The 21,622-nt window shown below is 51.3% G+C and overlaps 1 protein-coding gene across 7 annotated transcripts in view; it reads right to left on the minus strand.

Annotated features, from left to right (window-relative positions):
• The window catches only part of smarcc2 (SWI/SNF related BAF chromatin remodeling complex subunit C2), a 355,784-nt gene that overhangs the window by 58,480 nt on the left and 275,682 nt on the right, over window positions 1-21,622 (minus strand). For 5 of the 7 annotated variants that reach the window (XM_072494060.1, XM_072494062.1, XM_072494064.1 and 2 more), the window contains exon 27: window positions 7,634-8,053. In XM_072494060.1, the coding sequence (XP_072350161.1) occupies window positions 7,634-8,053 (420 nt within the window). The remainder of the gene's footprint in view (window positions 1-7,633; window positions 8,054-21,622) is intronic. The other 2 variants (XM_072494066.1, XM_072494065.1) reach the window with 2 other exon arrangements.

The following is a 21,622-nucleotide window of genomic DNA, read 5'->3' on the forward strand; positions in this document are numbered from 1 at the left end:
CCACTGTACCCAGTCCCAGAGTGTGAAAGGACAGTGTGATAACCCACTGTACCCTGTCCCAGAGTGTGAAAGGACAGTGTGATAATCCACTGTGCCCCGTCCCAGAGTGTGAAAGGACAGTGCGATAACCCACTGTACCCAGTCCCAGAGTGTGAAAGGACAGTGTGATAACCCACTGTACCCAGTCCCAGAGTGTGAAAGGACAGTGTGATAACCCACTGTACCCAGTCCCAGAGTGTGAAAGGACAGTGTGATAACCCACTGTACCCAGTCCCAGAGTGTGAAAGGACAGTGTGATAACCCACTGTACCCTGTCCCAGAGTGTGAAAGGACAGTGTGATAACCCACTGTGCCCAGTCCCAGAGTGTGAAAGGACAGTGTGATAACCCACTGTACCCAGTCCCAGAGTGTGAAAGGACAGTGTGATAACCCACTGTACCCAGTCCCAGAGTGTGAAAGGACAGTGTGATAACCCACTGTACCCAGTCCCAGAGTGTGAAAGGACAGTGTGATAACCCACTGTACCCGGTCCCAGATTGTGAAAGGACAGTGTGATAACCCGCTGTACCCAGTCCCAGAGTGTGAAAGGACAGTGTGATAACCCCCTGTACCCAGTCCCAGAGTGTGAAAGGACAGTGTGATAACCCCCTGTACCCAGTCCCAGAGTGTGAAAGGACAGTGTGATAACCCACTGTACCCTGTCCCAGAGTGTGAAAGGACAGTGTGATAACCCACTGTGCCCAGTCCCAGAGTGTGAAAGGACAGTGTGAGACCCCACTGTACCCAGTCCCAGAGTGTGAACGGACAGTGTGATACCCCACTGTACCCAGTCCCAGAGTGTGAAAGGACAGTGTGGTAACCCACTGTACCCAGTCCCAGAGTGTGAAAGGACAGTGTGATAACCCACTGTACCCAGTCCCAGAATGTGAAAGGAAAGTGTGATAACCCACTGTACCCAGTCCCAGAGTGTGAAAGGACAGTGTGATAACCCACTGTACCCAGTCCCAGAGTGTGAAAGGACAGTGTAATAACCCACTGTGCCCAGTCCCAGAGTGTGAAAGGACAGTGTGATAACCCACTGTACCCAGTCCCAGAGTGGGAAAGGACAGTGTGATAACCCACTGTACCCAGTCCCAGAGTGTGAAAGGACAGTGTGACAACCCACTGTGCCCAGTCCCAGAGTGTGAAAGGGCAGCGTGATAACCCACTGTACCCAGTCCCAGAGTGTGAAAGGACAGTGTGACAACCCACTGTGCCCAGTCCCAGAGTGTGAAAGGGCAGCGTGATAACCCACTGTACCCAGCCCCAGAGTGTGAAAGGACAGTGTGATAACCCACTGTGTCCAGTCCCAGAGTGTGAAAGGACAGTGAGTTAACCCACTGCGCCCAGTCCCAGAGTGGGAAAGGACAGTGTGATAACCCACTGTACCCAGTCCCAGAGTGTGAAAGGACAGTGTGATAACCCACTGCACCCAGTGACAGACTGTGAAAGGACAGTGTGATAACCCACTGTACCCAGTCCCAGAGTGTGAAAGGACAGTGTGATAACCCACTGTGCCCAGTGACAGACTGTGAAAGGACAGTGTGATAACCCACTGTACCCAGTCCCAGAGTGTGAAAGGACAGTGTGATAACCCACTGCACCCAGTGACAGACTGTGAAAGGACAGTGTGATAACCCACTGTACCCAGTCCCAGAGTGTGAAAGGACAGTGTGATAACCCACTGTACCCAGTCCCAGAGTGTGAAAGGACAGTGTGATAACCCACCGTACCCAGGCCCAGGGTGTGAAAGGACAGTGTGATAACCCTCTGTGCCCAGTCCCAGAGTGTGAAAGGACAGTGTGATAACCCACTGTACCCAGTCCCAGAGTGTGAAAGGACAGTGTGATAACCCCGTGCCCAGTCCCAGAGTGTGAAAGGACAGTGTGATAACCCACTGTGCCCAGTCCCAGAGTGTGAAAGGACAGTGTGATACCCAACTGTACCCAGTCCCAGAGTGTGAAAGGACAGTGTGATAACCCACTGTACCCAGTCCCAGAGTGTGAAAGGACAGTGTGATAACCCACTGTACCCAGTCCCAGAGTGTGAAAGGACAGTGTGATAACCCACTGTACCCGGTCCCAGATTGTGAAAGGACAGTGTGATAACCCACTGTACCCAGTCCCAGAGTGTGAAAGGACAGTGTGATAACCCCCTGTACCCAGTCCCAGAGTGTGAAAGGACAGTGTGATAACCCACTGCACCCAGTGACAGACTGTGAAAGGACAGTGTGATAACCCACTGTACCCAGTCCCAGAGTGTGAAAGGACAGTGTGATAACCCACTGTGCCCAGTGACAGACTGTGAAAGGACAGTGTGATAACCCCCTATACCCAGTCCCAGAGTGTGAAAGGACAGTGTGATAACCCACTGTACCCTGTCCCAGAGTGTGAAAGGACAGTGTGATAACCCACTGTGCCCAGTCCCAGAGTGTGAAAGGACAGTGTGACAACCCACTGTGCCCAGTCCCAGAGTGTGAAAGGGCAGCGTGATAACCCACTGTACCCAGTCCCAGAGTGTGAAAGGACAGTGTGACAACCCACTGTGCCCAGTCCCAGAGTGTGAAAGGGCAGCGTGATAACCCACTGTACCCAGTCCCAGAGTGCGAAAGGACAGTGTGATAACCCACTGTACCCAGTCCCAGAGTGTGAAAGGACAGTGTGATAACCCACTGTGTCCAGTCCCAGAGTGTGAAAGGACAGTGAGTTAACCCACTGCGCCCAGTCCCAGAGTGGGAAAGGACAGTGTGATAACCCACTGTACCCAGTCCCAGAGTGTGAAAGGACAGTGTGATAACCCACTGCACCCAGTGACAGACTGTGAAAGGACAGTGTGATAACCCACTGTACCCAGTCCCAGAGTGTGAAAGGACAGTGTGATAACCCACTGTGCCCAGTGACAGACTGTGAAAGGACAGTGTGATAACCCACTGTACCCAGTCCCAGAGTGTGAAAGGACAGTGTGATAACCCACTGTACCCAGTCCCAGAGTGTGAAAGGACAGTGTGATAACCCACTGTACCCAGTCCCAGAGTGTGAAAGGACAGTGTGATAACCCACTGTACCCAGTCCCAGAGTGTGAAAGGACAGTGTGATAACCCACTGTGTCCAGTCCCAGAGTGTGAAAGGACAGTGAGTTAACCCACTGCGCCCAGTCCCAGAGTGGGAAAGGACAGTGTGATAACCCACTGTACCCAGTCCCAGAGTGTGAAAGGACAGTGTGATAACCCACTGCATCCAGTGACAGACTGTGAAAGGACAGTGTGATAACCCACTGCATCCAGTGACAGACTGTGAGAGGACAGTGTGATAACCCACTGTACCCACTCCCAGAGTGTGAAAGGACAGTGTGATAACCCACTGTACCCAGTCCCAGAGTGTGAAAGGACAGTGTGATAACCCACTGTACCCAGTCCCAGAGTGTGAAAGGACAGTGTGATAACCCACTGTACCCAGTCCCAGAGTGTGAAAGGACAGTGTGACAACCCACTGTGCCCAGTCCCAGAGTGTGAAAGGGCAGCGTGATAACCCACTGTACCCAGTCCCAGAGTTTGAAAGGACAGTGTGATAACCCACTGTACCCAGTCCCAGAGTGTGAAAGGACCGTGTGATAACCCACTGTGTCCAGTCCCAGAGTGTGAAAGGACAGTGAGTTAACCCACTGCGCCCAGTCCCAGAGTGGGAAAGGACAGTGTGATAACCCACTGTACCCAGTCCCAGAGTGTGAAAGGACAGTGTGATAACCCACTGCACCCAGTGACAGACTGTGAAAGGACAGTGTGATAACCCACTGTACCCAGTCGCAGAGTGTGAAAGGACAGTGTGATAACCCACTGTACCCAGTCCCAGAGTGTGAAAGGACAGTGTGATAACCCACTGTACCCAGTCCCAGAGTGTGAAAGGACAGTGTGATAACCCACTGTACCCAGGCCCAGGGTGTGAAAGGACAGTGTGATAACCCACTGTGCCCAGTCCCAGAGTGTGAAAGGACAGTGTGATAACCCCGTGCCCAGTCCCAGAGTGTGAAAGGACAGTGAGTTAACCCACTGCGCCCAGTCCCAGAGTGTGAAAGGACAGTGTGATAACCCACTGTACCCAGTCCCAGAGTGTGAAAGGACAGTGTGATAACCCACTGCATCCAGTGACAGACTGTGAAAGGACAGTGTGATAACCCACTGTACCCAGTCCCAGAGTGTGAAAGGACAGTGTGATAACCCACTGTACCCAGTCCCAGAGTGTGAAAGGACAGTGTGATAACCCACTGTACCCAGTCCCAGAGTGTGAAAGGACAGTGTGATAAACCACTGTACCCAGGCCCAGGGTGTGAAAGGACAGTGTGATAACCCACTGTGCCCAGTCCCAGAGTGTGAAAGGACAGTGTGATAACCCACTGTACCCAGTCCCAGAGTGTGAAAGGACAGTGTGATAACCCCGTGCCCAGTCACAGAGTGTGAAAGGACAGTGTGATAACCCACTGTACCCAGTCCCAGAGTGTGAAAGGACAGTGTGATAACCCACTGTACCCAGTCCCAGAGTGTGAAAAGACAGTGTGATAACCCACTGTACCCAGTCCCAGAGTGTGAAAGGACAGTGTGATAACTCACTGTACCCAGTCCCAGAGTGTGAAAGGACAGTATGATAACCCACTGTACTCAGTCCCAGAGTGTGAAAGGACAGTGTGATAACCCACTGTGCCGAGTCCCAGAGTGTGAAAGGACAGTGTGATAACCCACTGTACCCAGTCCCAGAGTGTGAAAGGACAGTGTGATAACCCACTGAGCCCAGTCCCAGAGTGTGAAAGGACAGTGTGATAACCCACTGTACCCAGTCCCAGAGTGTGAAAGGACAGTGTGATAACCCACTGTACCCAGACCCAGAGTGTGAAAGGACAGTGCGATAACCCACTGTACCCAGTCCCAGAGTGGGAAAGGACAGTGTGATAACCCACTGTACCCAGTCCCAGAGTGTGAAAGGACAGTGTGATAACCCACTGTACCCAGTCCCAGAGTGTGAAAGGACAGTGTGATAACCCACTGTACCCAGTCCCAGAGTGTGAAAGGACAGTGTGATAACCCACTGTAACCAGTCCCAGAATGTGAACGGACAGTGTGATAACCCACTGTGCCCAGTCCCAGAGTGTGAAAGGACAGTGTGATAACCCCCTGTGCCCAGTCCCAGAGTGTGAAAGGACAGTGTGATAACCCACTGTACCCAGTCCCAGAGTGTGAAAGGACAGTGTGATAACCCACTGTACCCAGTCCCAGAGTGTGAAAGGACAGTGTGATAACCCACTGTACCCAGTCCCAGAGTGTGAAAGGACAGTGTGATAACCCACTGTACCCAGTCCCAGAGTGTGAAAGGACAGTGTGATAACCCACTGTGCCCAGTCCGAGAGTGTGAAAGGACAGTGTGATAACCCACTGTGCCCAGTCCCAGAGTGTGAAAGGACAGTGTGATAACCCACTGTACCCAGTCCCAGAGTGTGAAAGGACAGTGTGATAACCTCACTGTACCCAGTCCCAGAGTGTGAAAGGACAGTGTGATAACCCACTGTACCCAGTCCCAGAGTGTGAAAGGACAGTGTGATAACCCACTGTACCCGGTCCCAGATTGTGAAAGGACAGTGTGATAACCCACTGTACCCTGTCCCAGTGTGTGAAAGGACAGTGTGATAACCCACTGTGCCCAGTCCCAGAGTGTGAAAGGACAGTGTGATAACCCACTGTACCCAGTCCCAGAGTGTGAAAGGACAGTGTGATAACCCACTGTGCCCAGTCCCAGAGTGTGAAAGGACAGTGTGATAACCCCCTGTATCTAGTCCCAGAGTGTGAAAGGACAGTGTGATAACCCACTGTACCCTGTCCGAGAGTGTGAAAGGACAGTGTGATAACCCACTGTGCCCAGTCCCAGAGTGTGAAAGGACAGTGTGATAACCCACTGTGCCCAGTCCCAGAGTGTGAAAGGACAGTGTGATAACCCACTGTGCCCAGTCCCAGAGTGTGAAAAGACAGTGTGATAACCCACTGTACCCAGTCCCAGAGTGTGAAAGGACAGTGTGATAACCAACTGTGCCCAGTCCCAGAGTGTGAAAGGACAGTGCGATAACCCACTGTGCCCAGTCCCAGAGTGTGAAAGGACAGTGTGATACCCAACTGTACCCAGTCCCAGAGTGTGAAAGGACAGTGTGATAACCCACTGTACCCAGTCCCAGAGTGGGAAAGGACAGTGTGATAACCCACTGTACCCAGTCCCAGAGTGTGAAAGGACAGTGTGACAACCCACTGTGCCCAGTCCCAGAGTGTGAAAGGGCAGCGTGATAACCCACTGTACCCAGTCCCAGAGTGTGAAAGGACAGTGTGATAACCCACTGTACCCAGTCCCAGAGTGTGAAAGGACAGTGTGATAACCCACTGTGTCCAGTCCCAGAGTGTGAAAGGACAGTGAGTTAACCCACTGCGCCCAGTCCCAGAGTGTGAAAGGACAGTGTGATAACCCACTGTACCCAGTCCCAGAGTGTGAAAGGACAGTGTGATAACCCACTGCATCCAGTGACAGACTGTGAAAGGACAGTGTGATAACCCACTGTACCCAGTCCCAGAGTGTGAAAGGACAGTGTGATAACCCACTGTACCCAGTCCCAGAGTGTGAAAGGACAGTGTGATAACCCACTGTACCCAGTCCCAGAGTGTGAAAGGACAGTGTGATAACCCACTGTGCCCAGTCCCAGAGTGTGAAAGGACAGTGTGATAACCCACTGTACCCAGTCCCAGAGTGTGAAAGGACAGTGTGATCAACCAGTGTACCCAGGCCCAGGGTGTGAAAGGACAGTGTGATAACCCACTGTGCCGAGTCCCAGAGTGTGAAAGGACAGTGTGATAACCCACTGTACCCAGTCCCAGAGTGTGAAAGGACAGTGTGATAACCCCGTGCCCAGTCCCAGAGTGTGAAAGGACAGTGTGATAACCCACTGTACCCAGTCCCAGAGTGTGAAAGGACAGTGTGATAACCCACTGTACCCAGACCCAGAGTGTGAAAGGACAGTGCGATAACCCACTGTACCCAGTCCCAGAGTGTGAAAGGACAGTGCGATAACCCACTGTACCCAGTCCCAGAGTGTGAAAGGACAGTGCGATAACCCACTGTACCCAGTCCCAGAGTGTGAAAGGACAGTGTGATAACTCACTGTACCCAGTCCCAGAGTGTGAAAGGACAGTGCGATAACCCACTGTACCCAGTCCCAGAGTGTGAAAGGACAGTGCGATAACCCACTGTACCCAGTCCCAGAGTGTGAAAGGACAGTGCGATAACCCACTGCACCCAGTCCCAGAGTGAGAAAGGACAGCATCCCACCTGCTTCTATTTAATTTTCATTATTTCCACATCCTGAAGTTGCCCCTCCAGTAACAACAGTTTCTTCCTCATGCGCCATATTGTGGTGTAGTGCACTGTGCAAAGGGGCTCTCCAGGTCATTTCACCATTGAGTTTTTGATTGATTTCTCAATCCCCGGATCACATACAGGTTAATATTCTGTTCCTCATGTATATTCACAATCTAATACAGCCATAACATTAAAATGCAAGCATCACTTCTCACCTGCCAATGGACTTGTGTTCCCCTGCATGGCAGCTACAATAGCAGGGCTTTGAGCAGCTGCTGACGCTGGGGTGGAAGTTAGAGACATGGAGGGTGTGATGATGTTTCCGGCTATGTTAGGATGTACAGAACTAGGCAGACCTACAGGCAAACCTCCTGGCAACCCAATACACAGGTTGCCAGTGACACCCCCAGACATGCTACTGGGTACATGGCCATGCACTGGGTTTGGCGTGCTAGCAGGGAGGTTAGCAGGAACGTTTTCTGCGATGACACTACCCATGCTACATGCAATAATGGCTGGCACAGCACAAGGCATACCAGCAGCCATATTACCAGACATGTTCGCAGGTATGCCAACTGGCATGTTACTGGGCATCAGCTGGTTTGGAGTTTGTTGACTTGGAAATGGCGGCTGACCTGCAAGAGAAAAAGCAACTTCTAGTTTCTGTCCGTAACAAATCAGCGCGTTTTATTTTCAAGGATTGTCATTTTTAGCACCTATTAGCCAACATTCCAACACAGAAAGCAGGCACTGCGCCGCCTCCAGGGCCTGAAACATGTATAAAAGTGGAAACAGAAAATTGATCCAACTGGAATTAATTGTACAACTCTCGCTGCAATTTTAACTCGATTCAGGCTTTGGGGTCTCTGGAAAAGCCAAATTACAATCTGAGAGAGAGAGCGTTGTTCTGTGGCTTGGGGGTGTGGGGGACGGGGCAGTCAACTGAAGGGGGCATATCGGGGCTTCGTGAAGGGGTGACGGGACCCAAATTTGTGGTGACTGTTTCATTGGGGGGGGGGGAATTGAACGGGGGCTTCCGGCGACGGCGGGCGGGAGGCGGCCGCACAATGGAGGGCTCCCGGTCGGCAACGGCATTTTCGGGGCTTTGAGCCCGGTCCCAGGGTCCGCGGAGGCGGCAGAAGCAGGGAGAAGGCACGGAGGAGGCACAGTGAAGACACAGGATGAAAAAAGGAACAAAGAAAAATGTCGAGGGTGAGCAAGAAAACGGCCGGAAAAAAACCAGCTGGAGGTCTGTCGGGGAGTGGAAAGGTCACCGCGGGGTCACCAGGAAAAATGGAGGCTGGAGCACCAGGGGAGGCCGCATTGCTTACGGCTGAAGAAATAACCAAGGTGATGGCTGCGGAATTTGAAAAGCAGTTGGCGCAGATTGCGAAATGCATGGAGACGGTGAGGAAGGAGATGAGGGAGGCTTTGAGTGTGCTGGTGGAGGAGGCGGTTTCCCCGGTGAGGACGGAGGTGGCGAGCGCAGTGGCGGAGGTGCGAGAGCAAGGGGAGGCGCTGAAGGAAGTGGAGGAGACGTTATTGCAGCACGGTGATCAACTTGCCTCGATGGGGAAAGAGATGCGGAAGGTGATGGAGATTAACAAGGATCTGCGAGGAAAAACGGAAGACCTGGAAAACAGATCCAGGCGACAGAATTGAGGATTGTGGGGCTGCCCGAAGGAGTTGAAGGAACGAGGCCGACTGAGTATTTTGCCGTGATGCTGGCAAAACTATTGGGGGAGGGGGAGGATCCCTCCTGATATGAGCTGGATCGGGCTCACCGGTCATGGAGGCCTGTACCAAAGGCGAGTGAGCCGCCAAGGGCAGTGACTCTGTGCTTCCGTAGGTACAGGGTGAAGGAGAAGGTCCTGAGCTGGGCCAAGCAGAAGCGGGTGGTGCAGTGGGCTGGAGCTGGTATACGTGTATACCAGGACTTTACGGTGGAGCTGGCGAGGAGGCGGGCTGCCTTCAACCGGGTGAAGAGGGCACTGTACATTAGCAAGGTGCGGTGCGGCATTGTATATCCAGCGAAGCTGAGGGTGACTTACAAGCTCAGGGACTTTTATTTTGGAACGGCGGAAGCAGCGGAGGAGTTTGCGAAAGCAGAAGGACTGGCAGAACTGACAAATTGAGGAATGGCCATGTGCCGATGTAACCTCATGACTGTATTTTCTTCTTTTTTGTCTCACTGCGCGCGGGTGTAGAGATTAAAGGAGCCAAGATGGTATATATTTGGACAAGGGAAGGGATGGGACATTCACTCGAAATGAGAGTTCTTTGGGGTGTAGGTGGATAGGCGGGGTTTGTGTGCTAAAAGGGGATCTTTGGGCTTTCCTGGGGCCGGGCAAGTGGGAAAGGGACCCGGGCGGGGGCCTCCACGCTGGCCGGTTTAAGCCGGCCAGTGAACGGGAGTGAGGTGGGGGGAGGGGCTGCGGCCATCGGAGCCTGGCAGGGTCCGAGTGGTCTAGCCGGGGTGGAAAGTTGGGGGGGAAGGAACCGAGGGTAGGGGGAGGAGTTTTACAAGAGGCAGTGGACGGGAGGAGCTGGAGACCTGGGGTTGGGGGGGGGGGGTGGGGGGAGCTGTGTAGATTAAGGGTGACTACGGGTAATCCCTGATACCTTTTTGCCATTTGTTTATGTAAACATGCGGGTTGAGGTTTGGGGGTTGGTGGGTAGATGGGATCATTGTTATTATGGGGACTGACATATCTTGCTGATTATTGTTTATTGTTGATGGATGTAGATGTGGGAGAAAATGTGAAAAAGGAGGAGAATAAAAAAAAAAGGTTGGAATTGAACCCGGGTCCCTGGCGCTGTGAGGCAGCAGTGCTAAACACTGTGCCGCCCGGGTCCCTGGCACTGTGAGGCAGCAGTGCTAAACACTGTGCCGCCCGGGTCCCTGGCGCTGTGAGGCAGCAGTGCTAAACACTGTGCCGCCCGGGTCCCTGGTGCTGTGAGGCAGCAGTGCTAAACACTGTGCCGCCCGGGTCCCTGGCGCTGTGAGGCAGCAGTGCTAAACACTGTGCCGCCCGGGTCCCTGGTGCTGTGAGGCAGCAGTGCTAAACACTGTGCCGCCCGGGTCCCTGGTGCTGTGAGGCAGCAGTGCTAAACACTGTGCCGCCCGGGTCCCTGGCGCTGTGAGGCAGTAGTGCTAAACACTGTGCCGCCCGGGTCCCTGGCGCTGTGAGGCAGCAGTGCTAAACACTGTGCCGCCCGGGTCCCTGGCGCTGTGAGGCAGCAGTGCTAAACACTGTGCCGCCCGGGTCCCTGGCGCTGTGAGGCAGCAGTGCTAAACACTGTGCCGCCCGGGTCCCTGGCACTGTGAGGCAGCAGTGCTAAACACTGTGCCGCCCGGGTCCCTGGCACTGTGAGGCAGCAGTGCTAAACACTGTGCCGCCCGGGTCCCTGGCACTGTGAGGCAGCAGTGCTAAACACTGTGCCGCCCGGGTCCCTGGCACTGTGAGGCAGCAGTGCTAAACACTGTGCCGCCCGGGTCCCTGGCACTGTGAGGCAGCAGTGCTAAACACTGTGCCGCCCGGGTCCCTGGCACTGTGAGGCAGCAGTGCTAAACACTGTGCCGCCCGAGTCCCTGGCGCTGTGAGGCAGCAGTGCTAAACACTGTGCCGCCCGGGTCCCTGGCACTGTGAGGCAGTAGTGCTAAACACTGTGCCTCCCGGGTCCCTGGCGCTGTGAGGCAGCAGTGCTAAACACTGTGCCGCCCGGGTCCCTGGCGCTGTGAGGCAGCAGTGCTAAACACTGTGCCGCCCGGGTCCCTGGCGCTGTGAGGCAGCAGTGCTAAACACTGTGCCGCCCGGGTCCCTGGCGCTGTGAGGCAGCAGTGCTAAACACTGTGCCGCCCGGGTCCCTGGCGCTGTGAGGCAGCAGTGCTAAACACTGTGCCGCCCGGGTCCCTGGCGCTGTGAGGCAGCAGTGCTAAACACTGTGCCGCCCGGGTCCCGGGCGCTGTGAGGCAGCAGTGCTAAACACTGTGCCGCCCGGGTCCCTGGCGCTGTGAGGCAGCAGTGCTAAACACTGTGCCGCCCGGGTCCCTGGCGCTGTGAGGCAGCAGTGCTAAACACTGTGCCGCCCGGGTCCCTGGCGCTGTGAGGCAGCAGTGCTAAACACTGTGCCGCCGTGCCGCCCTAATAGTGGTCACTCAGATTCCCCTCATAAGAAGCAGTCGCACAAGAACTCACTGACAATCCGTATGTTCCAGGTAGTAATAGGTGGATCCGACCTGTAACTGGTAATAATCATTGAAGCACTACGGTGCAGGAGGAGGCCATTCGGCCCATCGAGTCTGCACCGTCCCTCCGAAAGTGCATCCTACCTCGGCCCACCCCCCCACCGCATCCCCGTAACCCCATCCAATTATTTGGACAGTAGGCAGGGCTGCCCACTTTCTCCACTCTTGTTCGAACTGGCGATAGAGCCGCTCTCTATAGCGTTGAGGTCCTCTAGTTGGTTGAGGGATATTGGCCCAGATGGGGTGGAGCATCGGTGTATCTCTGTGGGGATGACCTACGTCTTTATATTACAGACCCAGCCCCCTATATCAACAACATAATAAAGTTGTTCAACAGTGTTGGCTCCTTCTTGGGATATAAACTGAATTTAGGGGAGGGGGGGGCGGCACGGTGGCGCAGTGGTTAGCACTGCTGCCTCATGGCACCAAGGTCCCAGGTTCGATCCTGGCCCCGGGTCACTGTCCGTGTGGAGTTTGCACATTCTCCCCGTGTTTGTGTGGGTCTCACCCCCACAACCCAAAGATGCACAAGGTAGGTGAATTGGCCACGTTAAATTGCCCCTTAATTGGAAAAAAATAATTGGGTACTCTAAATTTATAAATAAATAAAAGTAAATGAATTTAGGCAAGAGCTAATGTTTCCCGGGTAACCTCTCTGGGAGGTGAGCCCGATTGGGTTAGTTACCGTTTTTCGCTATCTGGGGGAGCCACACCTGGGCCCCACTTCATAAGTTGAATTACACAAGCCTGGTTAATAATGTCAAAGAGATTTGCAGAGGTGGAACAACCTCCCACTATCTTTGATGGGTAGGATTCAGACTATTAAAATGAACATGCGCCTTCTTCCTTGGTGAACAGGACTCTGTCCCTGGCTCAGCCTGGAGAAGGGTCTATTTCAGACCTGTATGGCCAAATTCTCCCGCTGGATTCTGCTCCATTAAGTGGTGTGACGGCAAAATAGCAAAGTGAATTGGGCCCTATTCTTACTGGTGAGGTTTGGAGTGAGGCCTTTCACAGGGTCAACTCCATATCCTCATGTGCCCGGTTGAGCTGAATTCAGTTTAAGGTGTTACACAGGATGCACTTGACTAGGGAAAGGATGAGTGGTTTGATGATAGATGTGAACGCTGTTCTCTTGCCCGGCTAGCTTTGCAACAGATTTTTACAGCCTCTATGGACGAGAGTGGAGACTGCAGGGAGGATGAGCAAACTTGCCGCAGCACCATGGCGCAGGGAGACATTTTAGCTGTGGGTTTAGAAAGGAATGTGGTTGTGGTATGGGACAGTATAGTTAGGAGGTTCGATAATATTCTCTGCAGCTGACAGCATGAGCCCCAAAGGCTGTGTTTCCTGTCCATGCCAGGGTTAAGAACAGCTCCTCAGGGCTGAAGAGAAACTTGCGAGTGGGAGGGGGAAGGATCCAATTGCCATGGTCTACATGGTGCCAATGACATAGGTACGGTAGCATTGTGGATAGCACAATTGCTTCACAGCTCCAGGGTCCCAGGTTCGATTCCCGGCTTGGGTCACAGTCTGTGCGGAGTCTGCACATCCTCGCCGTGTGTGCGTGGGTTTCCTCCGGGTGCTCCGGTTTCCTCCCACAGTCCAAAGATGCGCAGGTTAGGTGGATTGGCCATGATAAATTGTCCCTTAGTGTCCAAAGATGTGCAGGTTAGGTGGATTGGCCATGATAAATTGCCCTTAGTGTCCAAAGATGTACAGGTTAGGTGGATTGGCCATGTTAAATTGTCCCTTAGTGTCCAAAGATGTACAGGTTAGGTGGATTGGCCATGTTAAATTGTCCCTTAGTGTCCAAAGATGTACAGGTTAGGTGGATTGACCATGATAAATTGTCCCTTAGTGTCCAAAGACGTGCAGGTTAGGTGGATTGGCCATGATAAATTGTCCCTTAGTGTCCAAAGACGTGCAGGTTAGGTGGATTGGCCATGATAAATTGTCCTTTGGTGTCCAAAAAGGTTAAGTGGGGGTTACTGGATTACGGGGATAGGGTAGAGACGTGGGCTTGAGTAGGGTGCTCTTTCTAAAGGCCGGTGCAGACTCGATGGGCCGAATGGCCTCCTTCTGCACTGTAAATTCTGTGATTCTATGAGCAGCTAGGGGCTAAATTACAAAGCAGAATCGCAAAGGTAATAATCTCTGGATTACTACTTGAGCCACGAGCAACTGGACATAGTGTAAGTACGATCAGAGAGCTAAATGCACGGCCGACTCCAAGATTAGTGTGGGAGAAATGGGTTTCAATTCATGGGGCACTGGAACCAGTACTGGGAAAAGAGGGAGCTGTTCCACTGGGATGGCCTTCACCTGAACTGTGCTGGGACCAATGTCCTGGTGAATCATATAACTCAGGTTGTAGAGAAGGCTTTAAACTGAATAATGGAGAGGGGGGGGGGGGGGGGGGGGGGAGGGAGAGAGAGAGAGAGAGAGAGAGAGAGAGAGAGAGAGAGATAGAGAGAGAGAGGGTTCATGCGAGGGGAGATTTGGAAAGTTAAAGAGGAAGGACAAGGCAACAGTGTAAGGAAGTGATATGGGTAACGATAAACAGAATGTGACGGGAAGGGACAGAGGGTACAAATAAAACAGTGCCCAACAAGTAAGGTTACAGGAGGTATAAATGGCAAAGGGACAGAATTCAGGGTTCTTTATCTGAATGCACACAGCATTTATAACAAGATTGATGAGTTGATAACATAAATAGAAATGTGGTTACATCGTGACCAAGGCTGGGAACTGAGTATCCAAGGGTATCTGACATTTAGGACAGGAAGGAAGGAAACGAGATGGGGTAGCTCAGTTAACAAAGATTAAGTTGAGTAAAGTAGTGAGAAATGATCTCAGCTCGGAAGATCAAGATGTAGAATTGGTTTGAGTGGAGATGAGAAATAGCAAGGGAAAGTTGTCCTTCGTGGGAGTGGCTTATAGGCTCCCTACAGCTACACTATAAGTGTATAATTCACGAAGCAATGGCAGCTAGTGGGAAAGATATTTAATAAGCGTGGACAATTTTAATCTTCATAAATATTGGACAAATCGAATTGGCAAAGCTAGCCCGGAGGATGAGTTAATCAAATGTATTTGTGACAATTTTTTGGAACAATATGTTCTGGAACCAACCAGGGAACAGTCTAGTCCTGGTAATGTGTAATGAGACAGGATTAATTAATGACCTCATGATTTGAATTCAATAAAAATCTGGAATTAAAAGTCGAAAGATGACCATGAATCATTGTCAATTGTTGTAAAAACCCATCCAGTTCACTAATGTCCTTCAGGGAAGGAAATCTGCCGTCCTTGCCTGGTCTGGCCTACATGTGACTCCAGACCCACAGCAAAGTGGTTGACTCATAACTGCTCTCGGGGATGGGCAATAAGTGCTGGCCCGCATCCCATGAATGAATAAAAAAATAGGAATCCTGCAGCCAAGAGTGATCATAACATGGTAGAATTTTACATTCAGTTTGAGGGTGGGAAACTTTGGCCTGAAAGTAGTGTCTTAAACTTCAAAATAAGTAAATGAAGACAGAGTTGGTTGAAGTAGACTGGAAAATATTCCATCACTTACAAACACATATTCCACTGATACAGAAATACCATGAGAAGGATGCATTATCTGTGTCTAACAAACAAAATTAACGATGGTACCAAATTGTAAGAAAATGACTGGGACAGCGTACAAGGATCCAGTGTAATCAGTGACTGGGACAGCGAACAAGGATCCAGTGTAATCAGTGACTGGGACAGTGGACAAGGATCCAGTGTAATCAGTGACTGGGACAGCGTACAAGGATCCAGTGTAAACAGTGACTGGGACAGCGTACAAGGATCCAGTGTAATCAGTGACTGGGACAGCGAACAAGGATCCAGTGTAATCAGTGACTGGGACAGTGGACAAGGATCCAGTGTAATCAGTGACTGGGACAGCGTACAAGGATCCAGTGTAAACAGTGACTGGGACAGCGTACAAGGATCCAGTGTAATCAGTGACTGGGACAGCGAACAAGGATCCAGTGTAATCAGTGACTGGGACAGTGGACAAGGATCCAGTGTAATCAGTGACTGGGACAGCGTACAAGGATCCAGTGTAAACAGTGACTGGGACAGCGTACAAGGATCCAGTGTAATCAGTGACTGGGACAGCGAACAAGGATCCAGTGTAATCAGTGACTGGGACAGCGAACAAGGATCCAGTGTAAACAGTGACTGGGACAGTGGACAAGGATCCAGTGTAATCAGTGACTGGGACAGCAAACAAGGATCCAGTGTAAACAGTGACTGGGACAGCGGACAAGGATCCAGTGTAATCAGTGACTGGGACAGCAAACAAGGATCCAGTGTAAACAGTGACTGGGACACTGTACAAGGATCCAGTGTAATCAGTGACAGGGACAGCGGACAAGGATCCAGTGTAATCAGTGACTGGGACAGCGAACAAGGATCCAGTGTAATCAGTGACTGGGACAGTGGACAAGGATCCAGTGTAATCAGTGACTGGGACAGCGTACAAGGATCCAGTGTAAACAGTGACTGGGACAGCGTACAAGGATCCAGTGTAATCAGTGACTGGGACAGCGAACAAGGATCCAGTGTAATCAGTGACTGGGACAGTGGACAAGGATCCAGTGTAATCAGTGACTGGGACAGCGTACAAGGATCCAGTGTAAACAGTGACTGGGACAGCGTACAAGGATCCAGTGTAATCAGTGACTGGGACAGCGAACAAGGATCCAGTGTAATCAGTGACTGGGACAGTGGACAAGGATCCAGTGTAATCAGTGACTGGGACAGCGTACAAGGATCCAGTGTAAACAGTGACTGGGACAGCGTACAAGGATCCAGTGTAATCAGTGACTGGGACAGCGAACAAGGATCCAGTGTAATCAGTGACTGGGACAGCGAACAAGGATCCAGTGTAAACAGTGACTGGGACAGTGGACAAGGATCCAGTGTAATCAGTGACTGGGACAGCAAACAAGGATCCAGTGTAAACAGTGACTGGGACAGCGGACAAGGATCCAGTGTAATCAGTGACTGGGACAGCAAACAAGGATCCAGTGTAAACAGTGACTGGGACACTGTACAAGGATCCAGTGTAATCAGTGACAGGGACAGCGGACAAGGATCCAGTGTAATCAGTGACTGGGACACTGTACAAGGATCCAGTGTAATCAGTGACAGGGACAGCGTACAAGGATCCAGTGTAAACAGTAACTGGGACAGCGGACAAGGATCCAGTGTAATCAGTGACTGGGACAGCTTACAAGGATCCAGTGTAAACAGTGACTGGGACAGCGTACATGGATCCAGTGTAATCAGTGACTGTGACACTGTACAAGGATCCAGTGTAATCAGTGACTGGGACAGCGGACAAGGATCCAGTGTAAACAGTGACTGGGACACTGTACAAGGATCCAGTGTAAACAGTGACTGGGACACTGTACAAGGATCCAGTGTAAACAGTGACTGGGACACTGTACAAGGATCCAGAGTAATCAGTGACAGGGACAGCATACAAGGATCCAGTGTAATCAGTGACTGGGACTGCGTACACGGATCCAGTGTAATCAGTGACTGGGACACTGTACAATGATACAGTGTAATCAGTGACTGGGACAGTGGACAAGGATCCAGTGTAATCAGTGACTGGGACACTGTACAAGGATCCAGTGTAATCAGTGACTGGGACAGCGTACAAGGATCCAGTGTAAACAGTGACTGGGACACTGTACAAGGATCCAGTGTAAACAGTGACTGGGACAGCGGACAAGGATCCAGTGTAAACAGTGACTGGGACACTGTACAAGGATCCAGTGTAATCAGGGACAGCGTACAAGGATCCAGTGTAAACAGTGACTGGGACAGCGTACAAGGATCCAGTGTAATCAGTGACTGGGACAGCGAACAAGGATCCAGTGTAAACAGTGACTGGGACACTGTACAAAGATCCAGTGTAAACAGTGACTGGGACAGCGGACATAGATCCAGTGTAAACAGTGACTGGGACACTGTACAAGGATCCAGTGTAAACAGTGACTGGGACACTGTACAAGGATCCAGTGTAAACAGTGACTGGGACAGCGGACAAGGATCCAGTGTAATCAGTGACAGGGACACTGTACAAGGATCCAGTGTAAACAGTGACTGGGACACTGTACAAGGATCCAGTGTAATCAGTGACAGGGACAGCGTACAAGGATACAGTGTAAACAGTGACTGGGACAGCGGACAAGGATCCAGTGTAATCAGTCACTGGGACAGCGTACACGGATCCAGTGTAAACAGTGACTGGGACACTGTACAAGGATCCAGTGTAATCAGTGACTGGGACAGCGGACAAGGATCCAGTGTAATCAGTGACTGGGACACTGTACAAGGATCCAGTGTAATCAGTGACTGGGACACTGTACAAGGATCCAGTGTAAACAGTGACTGGGACACTGTACAAGGATCCAGTGTAATCAGTGACTGGGACACTGTACAAGGATCCAGTGTAAACAGTGACTGGGACACTGTACAAGGATCCAGTGTAATCAGTGACTGGGACTGCGTACACGGATCCAGTGTAATCAGTGACTGGGACACTGTACAAGGATCCAGTGTAAACAGTGACTGGGACACTGTACAAGGATACAGTGTAAACAGTGACTGGGACAGCGGACAAGGATCCAGTGTAAACAGTGACTGGGACACTGTACAAGGATCCAGTGTAAACAGTGACTGGGACACTGTACAAGGATCCAGTGTAAACAGTGACTGGGACACTGTACAAGGATCCAGTGTAAACAGTGACTGGGACAGCGTACAAGGATACAGTGTAAACAGTGACTGGGACACTGTACAAGGATCCAGTGTAATCAGTGACTGGGACAGCGGACAAGGATACAGTGTAATCAGTGACTGGGACAGCGGACAAGGATCCAGTGTAAACAGTGACTGGGACACTGTACAAGGATCCAGTGTAAACAGTGACTGGGACAGCGTACAAGGATACACTGTAATCAGTGACTGGGACACTGTACAAGGATACAGTGTAATCAGTGACTGGGACAGTGTACAAGGATCCAGTGTAATCAGTGACTGGGACAGCGGACAAGGATCCAGTGTAATCAGTGACTGGGACAGCGTACAAGGATCCAGTGTAAACAGTGACTGGGACACTGTACAAGGATCCAGTGTAAACAGTGACTGGGACAGTGTACAAGGGTCCAGTGTAAACAGTGACTGGGACAGCGGACAAGGATCCAGTGTAAACAGTGACTGGGACAGTGTACAAGGATCTAGTGTAAACAGTGACTGGGACACTGTACAAGGATCCAGTGTAAACAGTGACTGGGACATCGTACACGGATCCAGTGTAAACAGTGACTGGGACAGCGTACAAGGATCCAGTGTAAACAGTGACTGGGATTCTGTACAAGGATCCAGTGTAAACAGTGACTGGGACACTGTACAAGGATCCAGTGTAAACAGTGACTGGGACACTGTACAAGGATCCAGTGTAATCAGTGACTGGGACACTGTACAAGGATCCAGTGTAAACAGTGACTGGGACACTGTACAAGGATCCAGTGTAATCAGTGACTGGGACACTGTACAAGGATCCAGTGTAAACAGTGACTGGGACACTGCACAAGGATCCAGTGTAATCAGTGACTGGGACAGCGTACAAGGATCCAGTGTAAACAGTGACTGGGACACTGTACAAGGACCCAGTGTAAACAGTGACTGGGACACTGTACAAGGATCCAGTGTAAACAGTGACTGGGACACTGTACAAGGATCCAGTGTAATCAGTGACTGGGACACTGTACAAGGATCCAGTGTAAACAGTGACTGGGACACTGTACAAGGATCCAGTGTAAACAGTGACTGGGACACTGCACAAGGATCCAGTGTAATCAGTGACTGGGACACTGTACAAGGATCCAGTGTAAACAGTGACTGGGACACTGTACAAGGACCCAGTGTAAACAGTGACTGGGACAGCGTACAAGGATCCAGTGTAAACAGTGACTGGGACAGTGTACAAGGATCCAGTGTAAACAGTGACTGGGACACTGTACAAGGATCCAGTGTAAACAGTGACTGGGACACTGTACAAGGATCCAGTGTAAACAGTGACTGGGACAGCGTACAAGGATCCAGTGTAAACAGTGACTGGGACACTGTACAAGGATCCAGTGTAATCAGTGACTGGGACACTGTACAAGGATCCAGTGTAATCAGTGACTGGGACAGCGGACAAGGATCCAGTGTAATCAGTGACTGGGACAGCGTACAAGGATCCAGTGTAAACAGTGACTGGGACACTGTACAAGGATCCAGTGTAAACAGTGACTGGGACAGTGTACAAGGATCCAGTGTAAACAGTGACTGGGACAGCGGACAAGGATCCAGTGTAAACAGTGACTGGGACACTGTACAAGGATCCAGTGTAAACAGTGACTGGGACACTGTACAAGGATCCAGTGTAAACAGTGACTGGGACAGCGGACAAGGATCCAGTGTAATCAGTGACTGGGACAGCGGACAAGGATCCAGTGTAAACAGTGACTGGGACACTGTACAAGGATCCAGTGTAAACAGTGACTGGGACAGCGGACAAGGATCCAGTGTAAACAGTGACTGGGACACTGTACAAGGATCCAGTGTAAACAGTGACTGGGACACTGTACAAGGATCCAGTGTAAACAGTGACTGGGACAGCGGACAAGGATACAGTGTAATCAGTGACTGGGACACTGTACAAGGATCCAGTGTAAACAGTGACTGGGACACTGTACAAGGATCCAGTGTAAACAGTGACTGGGACAGCGGACAAGGATCTAGTGTAAACAGTGACTGGGACACTGTACAAGGATCCAGTGTAAACAGTGACTGGGACAGCGTACAAGGATCCAGTGTAAACAGTGACTGGGACACTGTACAAGGATCCAGTGTAAACAGTGACTGGGACACTGTACAAGGATCCAGTGTAATCAGTGACTGGGACAGCGTACAAGGATCCAGTGTAATCAGTGACTGGGACACTGTACAAGGATCCAGTGTAAACAGTGACTGGGACACTGTACCAGGATACAGTGTAATCAGTGACTGGGACACTGTACAAGGATCCAGTGTAATCAGTGACTGGGACAGCGTACAAGGATCCAGTGTAAACAGTGACTGGGACACTGTACAAGGATCCAGTGGAAACAGTGACTGGGACAGCGTACAAGGATCCAGTGGAAACAGTGACTGGGACAGCGTACAAGGATCCAGTGTAATCAGTGACAGGGGCAGCACGGTAGCCTTGTGGATAGCACAATTGCTTCACAGCACCAGGGACCCGGGTTCGATTCCCGGCTTGGGTCACTGTCTGTGTGGAGTCTGCACGTTCTCCCCGTGTCTGCGTGGGTTTCCTCCGGGTGCTCCGGTTTCCTCCCACAAGTCCCGAAAGACGTGCTGTTGGGTGGATTGGCCATGATAAATTGCCCTTTGTGTCCAAAATTGCCCTTAGTGTTGGGTGGGGTTACTGGGTTATGGGGATAGGGTGGCGGTATTGACCTTGGGTAGGGTGCTCTTTCCAAGAGCCGGTGCAGACTCGATGGGCCGAATGGCCTCCTTCTGCACTGTAAATTCTATGAAATTCTATGATCTATGTAAACAGCGACTGGGACAGCGGACAAGGATCTCGTGTAATGAGATTCTGGGACAGCGGACAAGGATCCAGTGTAATCAGTGACTGGGACATTGTACAAGGATCCAGTGTAATCAGTGACTGGGACACTGTACAAGGATCCAGTGTAATCAGTGACTGGGACACTGTATAAGGTTCCAGTGTAAACAGTGACTGGGTCAGAGTACAAGGATCCAGTGTAAACAGTGACTGGGACACTGTACAAGCATCCAGTGTAAACAGTGACTGGGACAGCGTACAAGGATCCAGTGTAAACAG

The sequence above is a fragment of the Scyliorhinus torazame genome, chromosome X (assembly GCF_047496885.1).
Source record: "Scyliorhinus torazame isolate Kashiwa2021f chromosome X, sScyTor2.1, whole genome shotgun sequence".
Classification (NCBI taxonomy): Eukaryota; Metazoa; Chordata; class Chondrichthyes; order Carcharhiniformes; family Scyliorhinidae; genus Scyliorhinus; species Scyliorhinus torazame.